This window comes from Thermobia domestica, chromosome 11 (assembly GCF_964235325.1).
Source record: "Thermobia domestica chromosome 11, izTheDome1.hap1.1, whole genome shotgun sequence".
Classification (NCBI taxonomy): domain Eukaryota; kingdom Metazoa; phylum Arthropoda; class Insecta; order Zygentoma; family Lepismatidae; genus Thermobia; species Thermobia domestica.
Window position 1 is genome coordinate 136,457,322 of NC_137464.1, and position 22,003 is coordinate 136,479,324.

The window sequence follows — 22,003 nt, forward strand, 5'->3', positions numbered from 1 at the left end:
GGTTCTGGTGAGTCTTGAAGGATAGCCCCCTCAGCTGAAGGCAGCTTCGCGAGGCTTGCTTGTAGTAAGGATCCCTAGTCCAATGCGACCTCGCGTAAGGATAGGCGTACCCCTAGTCCAGTGCTACCTCAGGGCTGGTGTAGGTTATTTGATCAGTTGGTCGACTGATGCTGGATCCCTCGGTGTTCGGGCTTTTATCTGCCCTCTTCGGGTGCTTCCGTGAGATCCGTCTTCTTTCGGCGTTCCTTGGTGTCTTTCGTGTCGGCTTCTTTTCCGCTAGGCTGTTTACAATCAATAACACGTGTTGCGTTGACATGTGCTTTTGTCGTAATGTGGGGATCCTTACAATATGAACTAGCAAACTTCTTGAGTTTAGTGATATAATAAATTGGAGGTCTATTACAAGTTTGTTGGATGAATCTCTGATTGAAAAATATATAATAATAATTTTATTTGGTCTAACGTTAGATTGCATGATAAGAGCGAAAAATTAATTCTTAAATATCAACATAGAGATATAAACTTAAATTCGCTAATATATTGTTATGATAGAAAGTTTTCTGAAGACTTCATAATGAAAATTAAAGACGAAATAGATATATCTTGTTTCTTAAGAACAAATAAAAATTTCAGTGAATCTTCTAGAAATAAGTTGATGTTAATATCATGCTTTTGAGGATTGGTAAAGAGTAAAAATGAATGCCTGATATGTAAAGAATCAAAATCTGAAATGTATAAAACTAGGTGCGATCATCTATTTTGTGCTGAATGTATAGTTTACTAATTAAAAGGAAATAATTCTAGTCCTATATGTAGAAATGTCTTAAGAGAAAATGATGATCATATTGAAATAGATATTAACAATATACAAGAAGAATACATTGATCTAGATAGAACATGTAGCGATGAAGACATACGAAAGACCTTATAGGATGTAGTAAATTCATATTTTTAAAAAAGGGAAAAATGAATTTATTTTATATTAAATAATTTGAGATTTTGATGGGATATTCCCATATAAGTCAAATTTCTAATACAACAGCTAATAAACATAAGACTTTTGACCGCACGTATGAATATTAGGTCTTCGATTAGTGTTAGAAATGAAATCACATCAAATGATGGAAGAACAAACCAAGAAGATGAGACCTTTTGTTAAATATACTTTAGTAAAATTAAGAAAAATATGTAAATAGAATTGGATAAGAGCTTATTCCCGATTAAGAAAAGCAGAACGTATCGATCATATTGAAAAGTATGAAGATGAACAAGACAGATTAAAATTAACCCAAACATTCACATTTACTCAAAGTGTATTTTCCACAAATAAAGTTCCACAGGAATTAACCAAAATAAAATCTAAGCACATAAGAAAAATATTTCCGCGTGGAGAAGACATATTTGAAGAATCAAAAGTAAAACCTGAAACACAACCAATTAATGTAAATTCGAAAATTCAGCATTTGAATCAATATTTGAAACATGGAGATTTAAAACAGATTATAAAGATTCTGAACCCCTAGAACGATATATTACTTCAACATCAAAAGCTTTAATAAATATACTAAATATTAGTTTACAGAAACATCGCTCGTTAAAAGTTAATATTTTAAAAAACTGTCAATATAAGAAAGGCAAAGAAATTCAAAACTTTTACTTTAACACTAATTACAAAGAAGTGTAAGAATCACCCAGTCTAAAAGAATTCATAACTCATGCTAAAGTAATATTAAGAACAAAAATAGGTGAGTTCCAAGCCAGAGGTTCTGGATAGGCTGTTATGAATATTAGCTATTTAGAGCTAGCACTTTATAAATATGCACCGTATAGAGGATCATTATACGCAGAACTAGTAGGGGAAATTAAAAAGAAAGAAGCTGTAGTTAATACACAAAACTAAGATGAAAAATGTTTCTTATACTCAAAATATATAGAGCTCTATACCCTTCAGAATATCATAATGAGCAAGTACCAAAAAGAAGTAAACTATTGAAAAACTTAGAGAAAAATAAAAGACATTCATTTTCCAGTAAAACTAAGTGAATCCCAAAAATTGAAAGAAAGCTCGATATAGGGGAAACCATATAGTTAACGGACACTTAAGCGAAATTTTCAATTTAAGTGTTTATCCACAAGACAGCTTTTAGAATAACTATTGAAATGCATCTTATAAAAACGTTGTATATATCTTAATAAAATAGTATAAAATTATTTTAAGATGCTATAAAGAAATATAAAAGAGTAGTTTTGAATGAAAACATACAAAATGTTACAGTTACTAGTCACTTTTTACAGTAATTGCCCTTGATGAATTCAGTTCTTAGCCATGTGATCATTTGCAATTTTCCATGCAACATTTACACAAGTTGCATATTTGTGGACCATACACATTATATTCTTATATGCCCTACTACGATAATACACTTTATTTCAAGCATGCAAGTTGCCAATTTGCAACTAATTATACATAGCCTATTTTCGTTCCAAACAAGGTTTATATCAAACTAAATTAACAAAAAGTGACAAGTTTTGATGTCATTGATTATTATTAATAGATTTATAGTGAAAATATATAGTAGAACATATAGTGAAATTAACCTTTAGTTTTCGAGCAAATGTCAATTGACAATTCTTTTAGGGAAATCACTCTTACACAGATATGCTATGACCTAGGAGTACATGAATCTATTTGAAGTGAAAACAAGATCTGGAAACTCTTCCACATCATCGAAGTCCTCCACCACATCACCTGAACTACTTGTTTTGTTTTCCTGGTAATAGTTCTTGCACAGAAACTCATCACCATCATTTGCATCAGCAATATGAATACGATGAGCTTTCGGAATGCACATTATATGGTAAACCTTAGACACAAATCACTCTTAGTTGTGTCGTCACTGTCATTTGCACCAAATTTACATGTAGAACATAATCTTATAATTTTACGAACAGTTGTCTACTTAAAAATGAGCTTCTTTTAGCAGTCGTTTGTATTTTTCCTCCACTTTCACTTTTTCTCAACCAGACCCTTTATTTTTCTTCCTTCCTTCTCTGGTTCTTTTCCATTTTAGTAAGTCGTTCCTTCTCAAGCAACTCTTGATTTTGTTTAGATGTAACAGCATAATGAAATTCTCCAATGTCTTTATTTCCTTTTCTTTTGGGAGTCTCAGGCCACTGAAGGAAACTATCTAAAGTAGAAGTCTGCATATTAGTTGAAGATGATGCTGTAGAGTTTCGCGCTGGTCTACCACTTGCAGAATCCATACTTATTTTGTTCATATTTTGTACTTCTGCATTATTAAAGTTCTCAGCTACACCTGAATTATTTCCTGCTTCCTCAGTTTCGGTACATGTGTTTTGCCGCTCATCCTTACCTGAAGTATCACTTGAAGGGCAGCGGGTATCACGATCTGTAGAATAAAAGCGAGAGTTTTTGTTTGTGTGTTTATCCTTTTGAAAGCAAAACAACAAACGATATAAAATAAAGAATTCTGAACTAGAGTCACTTTCTCAACAACTTTCGTTTAGTTTTTCAAATGCCTGCGATGTGTGCGAATGATTCATAAGGTAGCCCTAATGAAATTAGGATGTATATCTTTCTACGAGGGCGTATATATATTGGATGATGGGATAAGATATTTAGATAGTCTATAACATCTGGATTACATGGGAAAAGACCACAAGCTTCAAAACCGTTTTTCAAATGTTTCGGTTTTATGGAAGACACAATTGTGTCTTGTAAGGGGAAGCAAATGAATATTTTGTAAGCACTTCATTAGAGTATTTAGTTTGTCAATTTCGTATTGCTTTATGTCAATATATTTTGATGGGTCGGAACTGATTCGGTCACTTTTTCTGGGATTCGTTTGTAGAGATACTTTTGCACATATTCATATATGTTATTGAATCATTTTCGTATATTATCCTCACTTTTTGCACATATTGATATATGTCATTGTACCATTTTCGTATATTATCCTCATTTTTTGCACATATTGATATATGCCATTGAACTATTTTCGTATATCATCCTCACTTACACATGCGCTAACTGATGTCACGTCATCGCTTATTCGTTCTCTAATTTTTGGGTGGCTTTCGGGAAACCCTGTAGATGATATTAAATTTAATGATAATTATGTTATATATACTGTACATATGTTACAAATAAACATAGTATTACCTTCGAAATCATGTGATGAAAACAGGGGACATTATTAAATGATATATATTTTTTCGTTTACGAAAATAATAATTAGCAAAATTATCTATTCTTCCAAAGAAAAATTTAGTTTTATACAACATTTTCTTATGAATTTCCCAAGGGTACCAGTTACCGGAATGATTGTTAAATTTTCAGAGAGTACGGTCATCGACGAATAGAAAGAGGTATAACACATTCCGCAACGATAAATAGGGACGTAATTATACGTTCCTGAGTAAAACCTAACAAAATAAATGTGAAAAACGATTTTTTAGGTAAATTCCACATTTACTGGCAACCGTGAGCCACCAGCTAATTTTAAGTGTAAAATTCATGTTCAGCGCCTCGAAATCTATAAAAATTGGCTAGTTTCGTTTCTGTAAAAAAATAAAAAGTGACAATTTGTTGACCAGTGTTATTGTTGGATTAAAGACTTCAATAGATTAGTTAGTTGTCACATGACTAAGAAGAGAGCTCGAAAAGATTTATGTGATATGTGTTTGTTATATTTTTACTTAGAAGACGCATTAGATAAAGATTGTTCTACTCACTGAGCTGTTAAAATAGAAATGGCAGAAGAAGATAAATATGTTGAATTCAATAACTATCAATATACGATGAAAATGCTGTTTGTGATTTATGCTGATTTTGAATGTTTACTGCATAAGATGTTATCTAGGTTGTGTTATCTAGGAAATGTTATCTAGGAAACCAATCATATACAAAAAAATATCGACAGCATAAGCCATCTGGATTCTGGTATTATATCGTAAAAAGTGATGGAACTAAAACAGGTCCTGTTGTATATAGAGCTAAAGAAGCAGCTAAGAAGTTCATAAGAACGTTAAAGAAAGAAGCCAAACAGATATCAAACATATATAAACAAAATAGAGAATTACCTTCAACACGTAAACAAAAGAAAGAATTAAACAAATCGGAATGCTGTTGTTACTATAAAGTAGAATATACTGAAGAAAATCATAAAGTTAAACAACATTACAATATAACTGGAGACTTTGTAGCTGCATTACGTAATAATTGTAATTTAACAGTTAAAATACCTAAGGTTGTGCCGGTGATTATACATAATAGGATATGATTCTCACTTGTTTGTAAAAGAGCTAGGATCTAACAGAGAAAATAGAGTTAATACCTAATAACGAACAACGATATACATCATTCAGTAAAAAAGTTGGAAATATCTAATTAAAATTTAGATTCATTTAGACTTATGGCATGTAATTTAGACAAATTATCCTCAAATCTAACAAGAGAACAAATGACTCACACACACTAGCGGATCCAGAAGGATCGTTTGGGGGGGGCGGTTTGCTTCCTGAAAGATGATCGTACCCTCATGGTGATCAGAATTTTTCTTTTGCAAGAATCGGATGCTTATGAATGCGGGACTGGAGAGGGGGGTGCAAACCTGATTCCCAGTTTCCATTTTGGTACCCGAATTTGTAAGTTTTCTTAAATGAAAGTATATTCTGTCTCTAGATTTAAATTAAATACGCACTTCCGTTTCGGAGGCATGGCGGTGTCATGATTCACTAGTCACCGAACTGTATCAATGCGCTGTCTTGCACAGTACTTGCACAAAAGAAAATACTGTATTGACGATGGGATTCATTTCAACGAAAGAGTGTACAATTTGCTCTAATCATTTATATTTTGAATAACAATTGTGGGACAACAGATGAAAAAAAAAGAGACTCGGTCTGCGCAAATATAGATAACAAAAATATACATGAATAAAGAATAATACAAAATGTCAACAAATAACAAAAGACATGATGATATTTCTATGTAAATTTCTTGGTATAAAATACTACAATAATTAATTATAAAGTGATGTTTAAAAGTATATGGCACACATTGTTCCAACTGGGCAAAAATATAGGGGAGCAATCTTTACATATTGCTTTCATTTATGTTTATGTTAGATATAATTCAGCAAATTAAAAATTGAAAAAAAAAATCAAACTGAACTCCAAGGATGCTTAGTGGTTCCGTGATTATTACCCATGGTAGTGATTGCCGAAACGTGAATTTCGTGGCTTTCTCCGGAATTAAGAATGTTATGGGGTTTTGCCTTAAAAGAACTAGCCTGCATACTTAAGGGCACAAATCGAATACAGGAAAATGAAATGGATACACTTCCTAATACATAATACTAATCTTCAATGCATTTAAACCTTGTACTGTACTACTAACAGTAACTCAGAGCGACGGCTTGAAGTTAAACTACAGCAGTAACATATAAAGAAATGAATTTTGGATATAATCCTATATAAATATAAAATATTGAAGGTACTCCTTAACCATATAAATCACTACGAAGGCAAATGCACAATTTATTCAATAAAATATTGCAAATAATGTAATAACAAAAATATCAATGCTAAACTTTCTCTTACGCAAACTCAACAGAAATTTTGTCAGATCATCTAGCACGAAATGTGTATAAATTTCACATGAATTAAAATATGAATTACAATTATATAGAATCACAATATAAGCCATTATAATGATAAATAGTAAAAAAAAAAAAAAAAAAAGTGAACGAAACAAGATCTGAAATGTAAAACCAAAGTGATGTTTTCGTTCATTACTGCACACAAACTATATTTCCTTTAACATTCCGACTGGCGATATTATTTGACAATATCAGATATTTGAAAAAAAATCAAATTCAAATTTAATTTTGAAAAATTCTCACCTTTAAACGAAATCATTAATGGAGAATAAAGTACAAAAACAAACTTGTTGTTTTTCTTTAATCTCAGATATAATAAGGTTTGATCTAATGGCTAACTTGCTTGCCTTTGGTGCGAGTGATCCCGGGTTCGATTCCCGGTGAGTTTACAGTTGAACGAAAAAAGTGGTTCGGATTCCACTATAATCAGTAGGTCCACGTCTCCATTAGCCGTTCTGGCACAACCGTGGGACGTTAAACAAACAAATATCATATGTATTGTTTATTAAAAATATAATATAGTCTATATACTGGTACACATTTTTTACGATTGTTGTTGTGCCCTTTTGTTTCAGTTAAATATTTAAAAAAATACAATTTCAAAAACTTTTTCGAGTTCGTTCATTTTTCTTGCTTTTGTTTGCGATTCAGATACATAGGAGGAGTTCAACGTTATAGATTCATACTCATGATTTTTGGGAAATACTCACGAATTGAAAATAATTACGGGCCAAAACCACAGCCTTAGTCACCTTGCAATCCATCTCTGTGAAAGTTACAACACAAACTCAAATCTACGTCCTTTCTTGTTCCTGGCAAATCTGTCGATGACACGAACGTAATCTACGTTTGTCTCGGTGCGTATATAGTAGTGCCAGGCCGCTAAGTCGATCTGCATCCATCCGGGATCGTAGCCATGTCTTTAGCCTTTTTAGTGTTGAAAATGTTCTTTCGGATGATGCTCTGTATACGGTATTTTGTCCGAATACACCACTATTGCAGTAGTATAATTGAGTATGTAAAGAAAAAAAGCATTAGACCAGGCTAGGACTAGGAAATTTGCTCTATTAGGTAATTTCTTAAATGCAGTTCTTAGAAACATAGTATAATATAATCTATGCTTACAACAACAATAAAATTATATTATACTAACCTTCGCCTAGGTAGAGCTTCGCTCACAGATAATTTGCTCTACATACGGCCTCGCACGATATGTATAAGAAATGCCCCTGCGTGCTATTGTGACACAATATTGCGTTGTTCCTTTCGTCTCATTTAGAATATACAATTGAACTATCATATAAAATATAGATTTCAGCTATCATTTCAATAATGTAGAATTGGATTGAGCTAAAACTCTATTACGAAATCCAAACACCTCGAAAGGCATTTTAGTGAATTACCCGCACCTCTTTTTCTTCCCTTCTACGTTAAGTGGCTAAAACGCTCAAATACATGTTTAATTATTTTAAATGAAAAATTAAACTACCTACTTTCATGTCTCTACTGTAAGGGATCACGAGATATGGGCATTTAATAATAATAATAATAATAATAATAATAATAATAATAATAATAATAATAATAATAATAATAATAATAATAATAATAATAATAATAATAATAATAATTTTCATCCCTTTTCTTTCCTTCTAGGTAAAATATCAAAAACGCTGAAATACGTATTGGATTATTTTGAGTGAGAAGTCTATACACCTAATTTCATGTTTCTAGCTTTTAAAGATTCTTAGATATTGATATATTATTATAATAATTGCAATCCCCGTAACCTTTTCTTTTCACCTCTTTTTCTCCAATTTTACTAAAGTATTAAAAAACGTTGAAACGGGTGTCAAATTATTTAAATTGTGAAATCCAAATACCAAATTTCAAGTCTCCATCCTTAAGGGATTCGGAGAGATGGCCACTCCCTTCCTTTCTTCGAATTTCCAAGAAATCCTTCCTTAGTAATACTCTACATCACAAATCTTATCTACTGTCCGAATTCCAAGTTTCTAGCTTGAGCGGTTTGGCTTGTGCGATCAGTTATTCATTCAGGACTTCGTCTTTTATATAACAGTTTGTAGTTTGTATTATTTCCCAAGGAAAGAAGAAATGCCATTAAAAGTCACAATGAATCCCTGGTTCCTTCCGAATGTTTTCGTGTTGAACCTCAAAAGTCACGGCTCTCTTTGTTGATCTAGTAGCTAGCGAACGTATCTTTGATCTTTGATGCATGAGGTTGTGTGGTTTGATTCCCGGTGAGTAAGCATCGAACGTACTACAGAGGTTAAGATCCAACTTTAAACTCTAGTTCTCGTTCTGTAAAGCATCGCATTTGACAAACAACGTAAATACATATCAATAAATCAACCAACCGAAAAGTCTCAGATTCAGAGAGCTTTTCGGTAAGGAGCGCTGAAGATTCTATATTTCTCTTTATTCAAGGTAAAGATACTTGAAGTTTCAGGGCCCGAATTCCATTTACATATCCTTATTCTAGGACACAATTTTAAAATATAGCTTTTTAGTTCAAAGAGTGAGCCGTCACCGTCTTTCCTAAAGCTGTTCGTCCAATGAATGAATCATATTCTCGCTCCTTTGGGGCTTATAGTGACCACCTCAAGGAACTTGGGATAAAATTATTCACACTTCAAATACCACACATTTTGATTAGACTCTGCTAGGCTTGACACAGATTGAATCTGTCGGGAAAAGACCATATTTGTATTTTACAACGATAAATGCTGGAATAAAAACCAGACCTTTGGGGGGGGCGGTCGCCCCCTTCGCCCCCCTCCCTTGGATCCTCCAGTGCTCACACACAATACTTCTATCCTGATGAAGAATAATTTAAACTTGTAATAAGAAAAGGTTTGTCCATATGATTATGTTAGTGACTGGAATAAGTTTAGACATAGAAAATTACCACCAAAGGAAGCAATCTTCAACAAGCTTACTAAAACACATATTAATGAAGATATGAACAGGCAAAAAGAGTGGGAAACATTTAAAATTAAAACTCTCGGACAATACTATTATTTATATGTAAAAACGGATGTGTTGTTATTAGCAGATGTGTTTGAGAATTTTAGAGAAACATGTCTCAAGGCTTATGGTCCTGATCTAACGTCGTATCTGACAGTACCAGGTTTACTTTGGGATGCGATGTTAAAGATGACAAATATAAAATTAGAATTATTGACAGACTATGATATGGTCTTGATGATAGAGAAAGTTATTAAAGGTGGAATTAGTCAATTCTCCAAAAGATAAGTAAAAGCAAACAATAATATATGGAATATTTCGATGAGAATAAAGAAGATGCTTACATTATGTACTTAGAGGCCAACAATCTGTATGGACGGGCAATGAATCAATATTTACCGAATAAGGGATTTAGATAGTTAAGTGAGGAAGAAATAGGAGAAATAGATTTTACAAATATACTCGATAATTCCAATATTGTTTATATATTAGAAGTAGGTTCTCAATATCCAAAAGAATCACATGATTATCACAAACGCTATCCATTAGCTCCTGAAAATGTGTGTCCACCTGGTTCAGAACAATCAAAATTATTAAGAACCCTATATGATAAAGAAAACTGTGTGATTCACTATCGAAACCTAAAACAATGTTTGCCACCTGGATTAGAATTGCCATTAGGAAGCAAATACATCTAGTAACAGAATTTAATCAATCAGGTAGATTTAAACACACAAATGAGAATTAAAGCAATCTCAACAGTAATATAAAGAATACTGTCATTACCTTCAAAGGCACGTAGGGACCATACTACTGCCTGACACCTCTTCGGTCCACGTTGCCCCAGCCTTCTGAAACTGCATGATGCCTTTCCATGTGCTGAACACCTGCCGATAGTTTTCAAAACCCCTAGAATCTCTTGCAGGTACACCTCGTCAACAAGGTTTCCTTCCGTGGCGCAGAAGAGACCCATCTAAAATAAAAAGGAACAACCATTTTGAGTTGTCAAGCTCAATTTATAACAATTTCTTAATATCAAATTTAAAACAAATGAATAAAATAAAATAATTGAATTATTTATCAATTCACAATGAAGTTGATTAGAGCTTGCGTTGCAAATTTTAATGTGTCACGCTTAATTTTTACCGATTCAAAGCAAGTTTTTATGTTAAGCAAAAAATTTTCTAAGAGAAAGCAAAAATTCTTCTACTCAATTTCTAAACAAGTTTTCAAATTTGAAACAAATGAATGCATGTGTAGTGTTTTCTTCCACCTTTTTAATTTTAACATCTATTACTGGTCTCTTACGTCTTTTCAGGCTTCTCTAGGAGATAATAACTATCAGTAACACTAACATTAAATAATTAATAAAATCCAACCTACGCAAGTGAATACCTCTCAATAAAACTTGTAACCAAATTGAGGTTAAAAAATTATCTTAGTTCAGTAATTAAATCAGAATAAATTAAAGAAATGAATTTTCCAATTAGCGAAAGAAAATCTTATTCAGGGCTCTTTAACTTCGGAGCCTTGTCCCTTAAGTTTGAATTAAGTTTGAGAATTAAGTTTGAAGCTCAAGCACAACAACATCCTACCAGTCTCTAATCAGGCTTCAATGGTCAGTCATTTCTTCACAGCTAAGTCCTACCCTAAATCTAGCAGGAAGGCCTGACTCCAACTTTCCATCAAAAAGAGATAAGAATAATCAGAAATGTGAAAGGACATCACTCAGTCCAAAGACTGTTATTCATTCCAAAGAGAAAACTATCACTTAGGTTTCTCTGGCCTATCAAAAAAATCTAAAATAGTACCTTAATGAAGTTTGCCTCAGAGGTTTTTTCCAAAATCTCAATTCCTAGTTGCTCCTAGCTAGAAGATTACGGGAATCATTCATCCCGATAAGCTATCACTCAAGCTTATTTAGATCTGAACTAAATTTCCAGTCTAACTATGGTCATCACTCACACCAAAGGAATTTCTTCCTTGCTCTAACCACCATTTAGGTTAGTCCCTCAAGAATGCCTAATAAAAAACTTTAAAAATCTACAGCCATCATTCAGGCCCCAGAGAACTTAATTCTTCGTCATTCGGTTAGCACTCAAACCGATCCCTAAAAGATAGGAAAGTTAAAAAAAAAAAAAGATTTCCAAGCGAGGCAATGATCTAGACCAACGACAGGAGGATTCTAACAGCCAAGATTCCTTCCCAAATCCCGCACAATACAATGGCTCCTTTCACTTATATATTCTCGAGTGACCATATCTTTCTTATGCTTTTTTCTTATTTTCGCTCAAAAGGAATCGCAAAAAATCGTTTGAAAAGTTTTTGTAACCATCCTTATCCTCTGGAATTTTCCATCGCATACTAGAAAAGCTATAAAAAAAACTTAAACGTATAACGTTAAGGAACTAGAAAAAACAAGAAGTAAACACAACGAAGCATATATACAATTACAAGAATAAGATTTAAAATAATATTTTATCCTATCAACACACACACATATATATATATATATGAATATAATTAGTAATTATAATATAGAATATATACGTCTGGCCAGACTTACCTTTTTAAACATCTAACTGCATAATGTTAATTCACTATTAATTTAATATTAATATACACAGTAAGGGCGAAGACTCGTCCTTACATAGCACTAAATAAAAACTTAAAAAAAAAGAAAAAAATATTCCCCATTCTGTTCTTTTGTCTCACACTGTTTTTTCACTGGAAATCTTCAATTTTTTCACTTAATACACTATGTACGTCACCACTGATTTCATGGCTTCTATGAGCTGGTCCATTGTCTCTAACAGTTATTATTTACCACTCCACTTGTTCACGGTTTTAGTAAGCTGGACTGCCTGTTCTTCGTGGAAAAGTTCTCGTTCTGTCACAACTGCGCCATTAGTCTTATTATTATTATTATTATTATTATTATTATTATTATTATTATTATTATTATTATTATTATTATTATTATTATTATTAGAAGGATAATTTCGTGACCGCTGAATCCATCGTTATATTTTCTCCATCACCTCCAGAAATTTACCGGGCGTTGGAGGAATATCTGGAAATTCAATATCCTCAGCAAAAAGAGAGAGTACATCTTCATTACTGTTACCGTCATGATGCACATGACCTGTAGAACTAGATGGTCCAGGATTGGATATGTCTACCTCGTTGTCCAATCTCGCCCTTTTAAGGGCTCTTAACTCCTGTAATGTACAGAACCTGGGATCTTTATTTACTTGGTTTTTCCCAAGTTCCTTCTTAGAATGGTATCCCTCCGACTTACTTTCGTCGAGTCGAAACAGCAATTCAAGTTCAAACAAATCTTTTGAACTCGGTCTGCAAGAAGTGAATACATTTATCTTCTTAGGAATTGACTTCTTTGGGAATGGCTTTTTAAACTTAGTAGCCATGTCTAGGAATCTTTTTAACCTCTGATCGCAGCGGTGTTTAATTTTAAAGTAAAATTCTCTAAGTGATCTAAACGAATATAAGCAAGAGCATCCCCCAAAAATTATAACTCTCTTCTTTTTCTTCTTCTTTCCCAGTTACTTTCTCTTACCGCGGTGATCCTAGCAGATATCTGCTACCTCCGTAACAGAAAAATCTCAGGGTTGCCAGTGTATACAAACACAAATAAACAACACCCTGTAACTCTCTCAAATCATATAGAACGCAGTAGTAATTTATACTCTGATATACACCACAATATTTATACTATAGTTGTGCTGAAGCGGCCTCCACGTTATCTATAATTAATAAATAAATTAAACCAAAAATCAAAATTTTACATATTTTCCCATATCAGCTAATATATCACGAGTTACCCCCCTCGGAACATAATGATCTTGGTATCATGGAATCTACAGGTATATACCTTCATATTTATATTATCATCTTGTTGAAGCGGCTTTCAGTTCATCACTAATTAATTAATCAATTAAAACGAAAAGTCTAAATTTTACATATTTTCCCATATCAGCTCATATATCACGAGCTACCCCCATCGGAACATAATGATCTTCCTATCATGTAATCAACAGATATATACCTTTATATCAATATTATCACCTTGTTGAAGCGGTTTTCAGTTTATCACTAATTAATTAATAAATTAAAACGAAAAGTCAAAATTTTACATATTTTCCCATATCCGCTCATATATCACGAGTTACCCCCCTCGGAACACAATGATCCTGGTATCATGTAATCTACAGATACATATCTTTATATCCATATTATCGTCTTGTTGAAGCGGCTTGGAGATTATCACTAATTAATTACTCAATTAAAACAAAAAGGCTAAATTTTACATATTTTCCAATATCAGCTCATATATCACGAGTTACCCCCCTCGGAACATAAAGATCTTGGTATCATGTAATCTACAGATATATACCTTTATATCTATATTATCGTCTTGTTGAAGCGGCTTTCAGTTTATCACTAATTAATTAATAAATTAAAACGAAAAGTCTAAATTTTACATATTTTCCCATATCAGCCCATATATCACGAGTTACCCCGATCGGAACAGTATGATCTTGGTATCATGCAATCTACAGATATATACCTTCATATCTATATTATCGTCTTGTTGAAGTGGCTTTCAGTTTATCACTAATTAATTAATCAATTAAAGCGAAAAGTCAAAATTTTACATATTTTCCCATATCAGCTCATATATCACGAGTTATCCCCATCGGAACATAATGATCTTCCTATCATGTAATCTACAGATATATGCCTTTATATCTGTATTATCAACTTGTTGAAGCGGCTTTCAGTTTATCACTAATTAATTAATCAAATAAAACGAAAAGTCAAAATTTTACATATTTTCCCATATCAGCCCATATATCACGAGTTACCCCCCTCGGAACAGTATGATCTTGGTATCATGCAATCTACAGATATATACCTTCATATCTATATTATCGTCTTGTTGATGTGGCTTTCAGTTTATCACTAATTAATTACTCAATTAAAACGAAAAGTCAAACTCATACATATTTCCCATATCAACTCATATATCACGAGTTACCCTCCCGGAACATAATGATCTTGGTATCATGTAATCTACCGATATTTACCTTCATATGTGTATTATCATCTTTTTGAAGCGGCTTTCAGTTTATCACTATTGATTAATCAATTAAAACGAAAAGTCTAAATTTTACGTATTTTCCCAAATCAGCTCATATATCACGAGTTACCCCCCTCGGAACATAATGATCTTGGTATCATACAATTTACAGATATATACCTTCATATCTATATTATCGTCTTGTTGAAGTGATTTTTAGTTTATCACTAATTAATTAATCAATTAAAACGAAAAGTCAAAATTTTACATATTTTTCCATATCAGCTCATATATCACAAGTTACCCCGCTCGGAACATAATCATTTTGGTATCATGTAATCTACAGATATATACCTTTATATCTATATTATGGTCTTGTGAAGCGGTTTTCAGTTTATCACTAATTAATTAATCAATTAAAAAGAAAAGTCTAAATTTTTCGTATTTTCCCAAATCAGCTCATATATCACGAGTTACAACCCTCGGAACATAAGGATCTTGGTATCATGCTCTTTACAGATATATACCTTCATATCCATATTATCGTCTTGTTGGAGTGGCTTTCAGTTTATCACTAATTAATTAATCAATTAAAACGAAAAGTCAAAATTTTACATACTTTCCCAAATCAGCTCATATATCACGAGTTACCCCCCTCGGAACACAATGATCTTGGTATCATGTAATCTACAGATATATATCTTTATATCTATATTAACATTATGTTGAAGCGGCTTTCAGTTTATCACTAATTAATTAATCAATTAAAACGAAAAGTCTAAATTTTACGTATTTTCCCAAATCACCTCATATATCACGAGTTACTCCCATCGGAACATAACGATCCTGGTATCATGTAATCTAAAGATATATACCTTCATATCTATATTATCGTCTTGTTGAAGCGGCTTTCAGTTTATCACTAATTAATTAATCAATTGAAACGAAAATCAAAATTTTACATATTTTCCCATATCAGCTCATATATCACGAGTTACCCCCCTCAGAACATAATGATCTTGGTATCATGGAATCCACAGATTCATACCTTCATATTTCTATTATCATCTTGTTGAAGCGGCTTTCAGTTTATCACTAATTAATTAATCAATTAAAACGAAAAGTCAAAATTTTACATATTTTCCCATATCAGGTCATATATCACGATTTGCCCCCCTCGGAACATAATAATCTCCCTATCATGTAATATACAGATATATATCTTTATATCAATATTATCATCTCGTTGAAGCTGCTTTCAGTTTATCACTAATTAATTAATCAATTAAAACAAAAAGTCTAAACTTTACATATTTTCCCATATCAGGTCATATATCACGAGTTACCCCCCTCGGTACATAATGATCCTCCCTATCATCTAATGTACAGATATATACCTTAATATCTATATTATCGTCTTGTTGAAGCGGTTTTCACTTTATCACTAATTAATTAATAAATTAAAACGAAAATCAAAATTTTACATACTTTCAAAAGCAGCTCAAAATTAACGAGTTACCCCCTCGGAACGCAATGATCTTTTTATCATGTAATCTACAGATATATATCTTTATATCTATATTAAAGTCTTGTTGAAGCGGCTTTCAGTTTATCACTAATTAATTACTCAATTAAAACGAAAAGTCAAAATTTTACATATCTTCCCATATCAGCTCATATATCACAAGTTACCCCTTTTGGAGCAGAATGATCTTGCTATCATGGAATCTATAGATATAGAATTTCATATTTATATTATCGCCTTGTTGAAGCGGTTTTCAGTTTATCACTAATTAATTAATCAATTAAAGCGAAAAGTCAAAATTTTACATATTTTCCCAGATCAGCTCATATATCACGAGTTATCCCCATAGGAACATAACGATCATCCTATCATGTAATCTACAGATATATACCTTTATATCTATATTATCACCTTGTTGAAGCGGCTTTCAGTTTATCACTAATTAATTAATCAATTAAAACGAAAAGTCTAAATTTTACATATTTTCCCATATCAGCTCATATATCACGAGTTACCCCCCTCAAAACAGTATGATCTTGGTATCATGTAATCTACAGATACGTACCTTCATATCTGTATTATCGTCTTGTTGAAGCGGCTTTCAGTTTATCACTAATTAATTAATCAATTCAAACGAAAATCAAAATTTTACATACTTTCCCAAATCAGCTCATATATCACGAATTACCCCCATCGGAACACAATGATCTTGTTATTATGTAGTCTACAGATATATATCTTTATATCTATATTATCGTCTTGTTGAAGCGGCTTTCAGTTTATCACTAATTAATTAATCAATTAAAACGAAAAGTCAAAATTTTACGTATTTTCCCAAATCAGCTGATATATCACAAGCTACCCCCTCGGAACATAATGATCTTTGTATCATGCAATCTATAGATATATACCTTCATATCTATATTATCGTCTTGTTGAAGCGGCTTTCAGTTTATCACTAACTAATTATTCAATTAAAACGAAAAGTCAAAATTTTACGTATTTTCCCAAATCAGCTGATATATCACGAGCTACCCCCCTCGGAACATAATGATCTTGGTATCATGCAATCTGCAGATATATACCTTCATATCTATCTTATCGTCTTGTTGAAGCGGCGTTCAGTTTATCACTAATTAATTAATCAATTTAAACGAAAAGTCAAAATTTTACATATTTTCCCAAATCAGCTGATATATCACAAGTAACCCCCCTCGGAACGCAATGATCTTGGTATTATGTAATCTACAAATATATATCGTTATATCTATATTATCGTCTTGTTAAAGCGGTCTCCACGTTATCAATAATTAATTAATAAATTAAAACAAAAATCAAAATTTTACATATTTATCCATATCAGCTCATATATCACGACTTACCCCCTTCGGAACTGTATGATCTTGGTATAATATAATCTACAGATATATACCTTCATATCTGTATTTACGTCTTGTTGAGGCGGCTTTCAGTTTATCACCAAGTAATTAATCAATTAAAACGAAAAGTCAAAATTTTACATATCTTCCCAAATCAGCTCATATATCACGAGTTACCCCCCTCGGAACAGAATGATCTTGGTATGATGGAATCTATAGATGTATAACTTTATATTTATATTATCGTCTTGTTGAAGCGGCTTTCAGTTTATCATTAATTAATTACTCAATTGAAACGAAATGTCAAAATTTTACATATTTTCCCAAATCAGCTCATATATCAAGTGTTACAACCCTCGGAACAGCATGATCTTGGTATCATGTAATCTACAGATATATACCCACATATCTATATTGTAGTCTTGCTGAAGCGGCTTGCAGATTATCACTAATTAATTACTCAATTAAAACAAAAAGTCTAAATTTTACATATTTTCCAATATCAGCTCATATATCACAAGTTACCCCCCTCGGAACATAAAGATCTTGGTATCATGTAATCTACAGATACATACCTTTATATCTATATTATCGTCTTGTTGAAGCGGCTTTCAGTTTATCACTAATTAATTAATAAATTAAAACGAAAAGTCTAAATTTTACATATTTTCCAATATCAGCTCAAAATTCACGAGTTACCTTCCTCGGAACGCAATGATCTTTTTATCATGTAATCTACAGATATATATCTTTATATCTGTACTATAGTCTTGTTGAAGCGGCTTTCAGTTTATCACTAATTAATTACTCAATTAAAACGAAAAGTCAAAATTTTACATATCTTCCCATATCAGCTCATATATCACAAGTTACCCCCTTTGGAGCAGAATGATCTTGGTATCATGGAATCTATAGATATAGAATTTCATATTTATATTATCGCCTTGTTGAAGCGGTTTTCAGTTTATCACTAATTAATTAAACAATTAAAAAGAAAAGTCAAAATTTTACAAATTTTCCATATCAGCTAATATATGACGAGTTACCCCCTTCCGAAGAGTATGATCTTGGTATCATGCAATCTACAGATATATACCTTCATATCTATATTATCGTCTTGTTGAAGTGGCTTTCAGTTTATCACTAATTAATTAATCAATTAAAGCGAAAAGTCAAAATTTTACATATTTTCCCAAATCAGCTGATATATCACGAGCTACCCCCTCGGAACATAATGATCTTAGTATCATGCAATCTACAGATTTATACCTTCATATCTGTATTATCGTCTTGTTGGGGCGGCTTTCAGTTTATCACTAATTGATTAATGAATTAAAACGAAAAGTCTAAATTTTACGTATTTTCCCAAATCAGCTCATATATCACGAGTTACCCCCCTCAAAACAGTATGATCTTGGTATCATGCAATTTACAGATATATACCTTCATATCTATATTATCGTCTTGTTGAAGTGACTTTCAGTTTATCACTAATTAATTAATCAATTAAAACGAAAAGTCAAAATTTTACATATTTTTCCATATCAGCTCATATATCACAAGTTACCCCCGTGGAACATAATGATCTTCCTATCATGTAATCTACAGATATATACCTTTATATCTATATTATGGTCTTGTGAAGCGGCTTTCAGTTTATCACTAATTAATTAATCAATTAAAACGAAAAGTCTAAATTTTTCGTATTTTCCCAAATCAGCTCATACGGTGTATATCACGAGTTACAACCCTCGGAACATAAGGATCTTGGTATCATGCTATTTACAGATATATACATTCATATCCATATTATCGTCTTGTTGGAGTGGCTTTCAGTTTATCACTAATTAATTAATCAATTAAAACGAAAGTCAAAATTTTACATACTTTCCCAAATCAGCTCATATATCACGAGTTACCCCCCTCGGAACACAATGATCTTGGTATCATGTAATCTACAGGTTCATATCTTTATATCTATATTAACATTATGTTGGAGCGGCTTTCAGTTTATCACTAATTAATTAATCAATTAAAACAAAAAGTCTAAATTTTACGTATTCTCCCAAATCAGCTCATATATCACGAGTTACTCCCCTCGGAACATAACGATCCTGGTATCATGTAATCTACAGATATATACCTTCATATCTATATTATCGTCTTGTTGAAGCGGCTTTCAGTTTATCACTAATTAATTAATCAATTGAAACGAAAATCAAAATTTTACATATTTTCCCATATCAGCTCATATATCACGAGTTACCCCCCTCGGAACATAATGATCTTGGTATCATGGAATCTACAGATACATACCTTCATATTCATATTATCATCTTGTTGAAGCGGCTTTCAGTTTATCAGTAATTAATTAATCAATTAAAACGAAAACTCTAAATTTTACATATTTTCCCATATCAGGTCATATATCACGATTTGCCCCCCTCGGAACATAATGATCTCCCTATCATGTAATATACAGATATATATCTTTATATCAATATTATCATCTCGTTGAAGCGGCTTTCAGTTTATCACTAATTAATTAATCAATTAAAACAAAAAGTCTAAACTTTACATATTTTCCCATATCAGGTCATATATCACGAGTTACCCCCCTCGGTACATAATGATCCTCCCTATCATTTAATGTACAGATATATACCTTAATATCTATATTATTGTCTTGTTGAAGCGGTTTTCACTTTATCACTAATTAATTAATAAATTAAAACGAAAATTAAAATTTTACATACTTTCAAAAGCAGCTCATAATTCACGAGTTGCCCCCTCGGAACGCAATGATCTTTTTATCATGTAATCTACAGATATATATCTTTATATTTATATTATAGTCTTGTTGAAGCGGCTTTCAGTTTATCACTAATTAATTACTCAATTAAAACGAAAAGTCAAAATTTTACATATCTTCCCATATCAGCTCATATATCACAAGTTACCCCTTTTGGAGCAGAATTATCTTGGTATCATGGAATCTACAGATGTAGAATTTCATATTTATATTATCGCCTTGTTGAAGCGGTTTTCAGTTTATCACTAATTAATTAAACAATTAAAAAGAAAAGTCAAAATTTTACATATTTTCCATATCAGCTAATATATGACGAGTTACCCCCCTCGGAACAGTATGATCTTGGTATCATGCAATCTACAGATATATACCTTCATATCTATATTATCGTCTTGTTGAAGTGGCTTTCAGTTTATCACTAATTAATTAATCAATTAAAGCGAAAAGTCAAATTTTTACATATTTCCCCATATCAGCTCATATATCACGAGTTATCCCCATCGGAACATAATGATCTTCCTATCATGTAATCTACAGATATATACCTTTATATCTATATTATCACCTTGTTGAAGCGGCTTTCAGTTTATCACTAATTAATTAATCAATTAAAACGAAAAGTCTAAATTTTACATATTTTCCCATATCAGCTCATATATCACGAGTTACCCCCTTTGGAACTGTATGATCTTGGTATAATGTAATCTACAGATACGTACCTTCATATCTGTATTATCGTCTTGTTGAAGCGGCTTTCAGTTTATCACTAATTAATTAATCAATTCAAACGAAAATCAAAATTTTACATACTTTCCAAAATCAGCTCATATATCACGAATTACCCCCATCGGAACACAATGATCTTGTTATTATGTAGTCTACAGATATATATCTTCATATCTATATTATCGTCTTGTTGAAGCGGCTTTCAGTTTATCACTAATTAATTAATAAATTAAAACGAAAAGTCAAAATTTTACGTATTTTCACAAATCAGCTGATATATCACAAGCTACCCCCTCGGAACATAATGATCTTAGTATCATGCAATCTATAGATATATACCTTCATATCTATATTATCGTCTTGTTGAAGCGGCTTTCAGTTTATCACTAACTAATTAATCAATTAGAACGAAACGTCAAAATTATACGTATTTTCCCAAATCAGCTTATATATCACGAGCTACCCCCCTCGGAACATAATGATCCTGGTATCATGCAATCTGCAGATATATACCTTCATATCTATATTATCGTCTTGTTGAAGCGGCTTTCAGTTTATCACTAATTAATTAATCAATTTAAACGAAAAGTCAAAATTTTACATATTTTCCCAAATCAGCTGATATATCACAAGTTACCCCTCGGAACGCAATGATCTTGGTATTATGTAATCTACAAATATATATCATTATATCTATATTATCGTCTTGTTAAAGCGGTCTCCACGTTATCCATAATTAATTAATAAATTAAAACAAAAATCCAAATTTTACATATTTTCCCATATCAG

At 31.9% G+C, this 22,003-nt stretch overlaps 2 protein-coding genes across 3 annotated transcripts in view; one reads left to right on the forward strand and one right to left on the reverse strand.

Annotated features, from left to right (window-relative positions):
• LOC145663671 (uncharacterized) overlaps nt 1–22,003 on the forward strand; it is a 1,057,537-nt gene that overhangs the window by 131,283 nt on the left and 904,251 nt on the right. The gene's annotated exons all lie outside the window — the stretch shown is intronic.
• Nucleotides 2,559–12,444, reverse strand: LOC145663669 (uncharacterized). Its single transcript, XM_081729767.1, has 3 exons — nt 12,238–12,444; nt 10,458–10,644; nt 2,559–3,410 (listed from the first exon to the last, which is right to left on the reverse strand). Exons 1-3 carry the CDS (start codon nt 12,247–12,249, stop codon nt 3,031–3,033), a joined length of 579 nt encoding a protein of 192 aa, XP_081585893.1. The 5' UTR covers nt 12,250–12,444; the 3' UTR covers nt 2,559–3,030.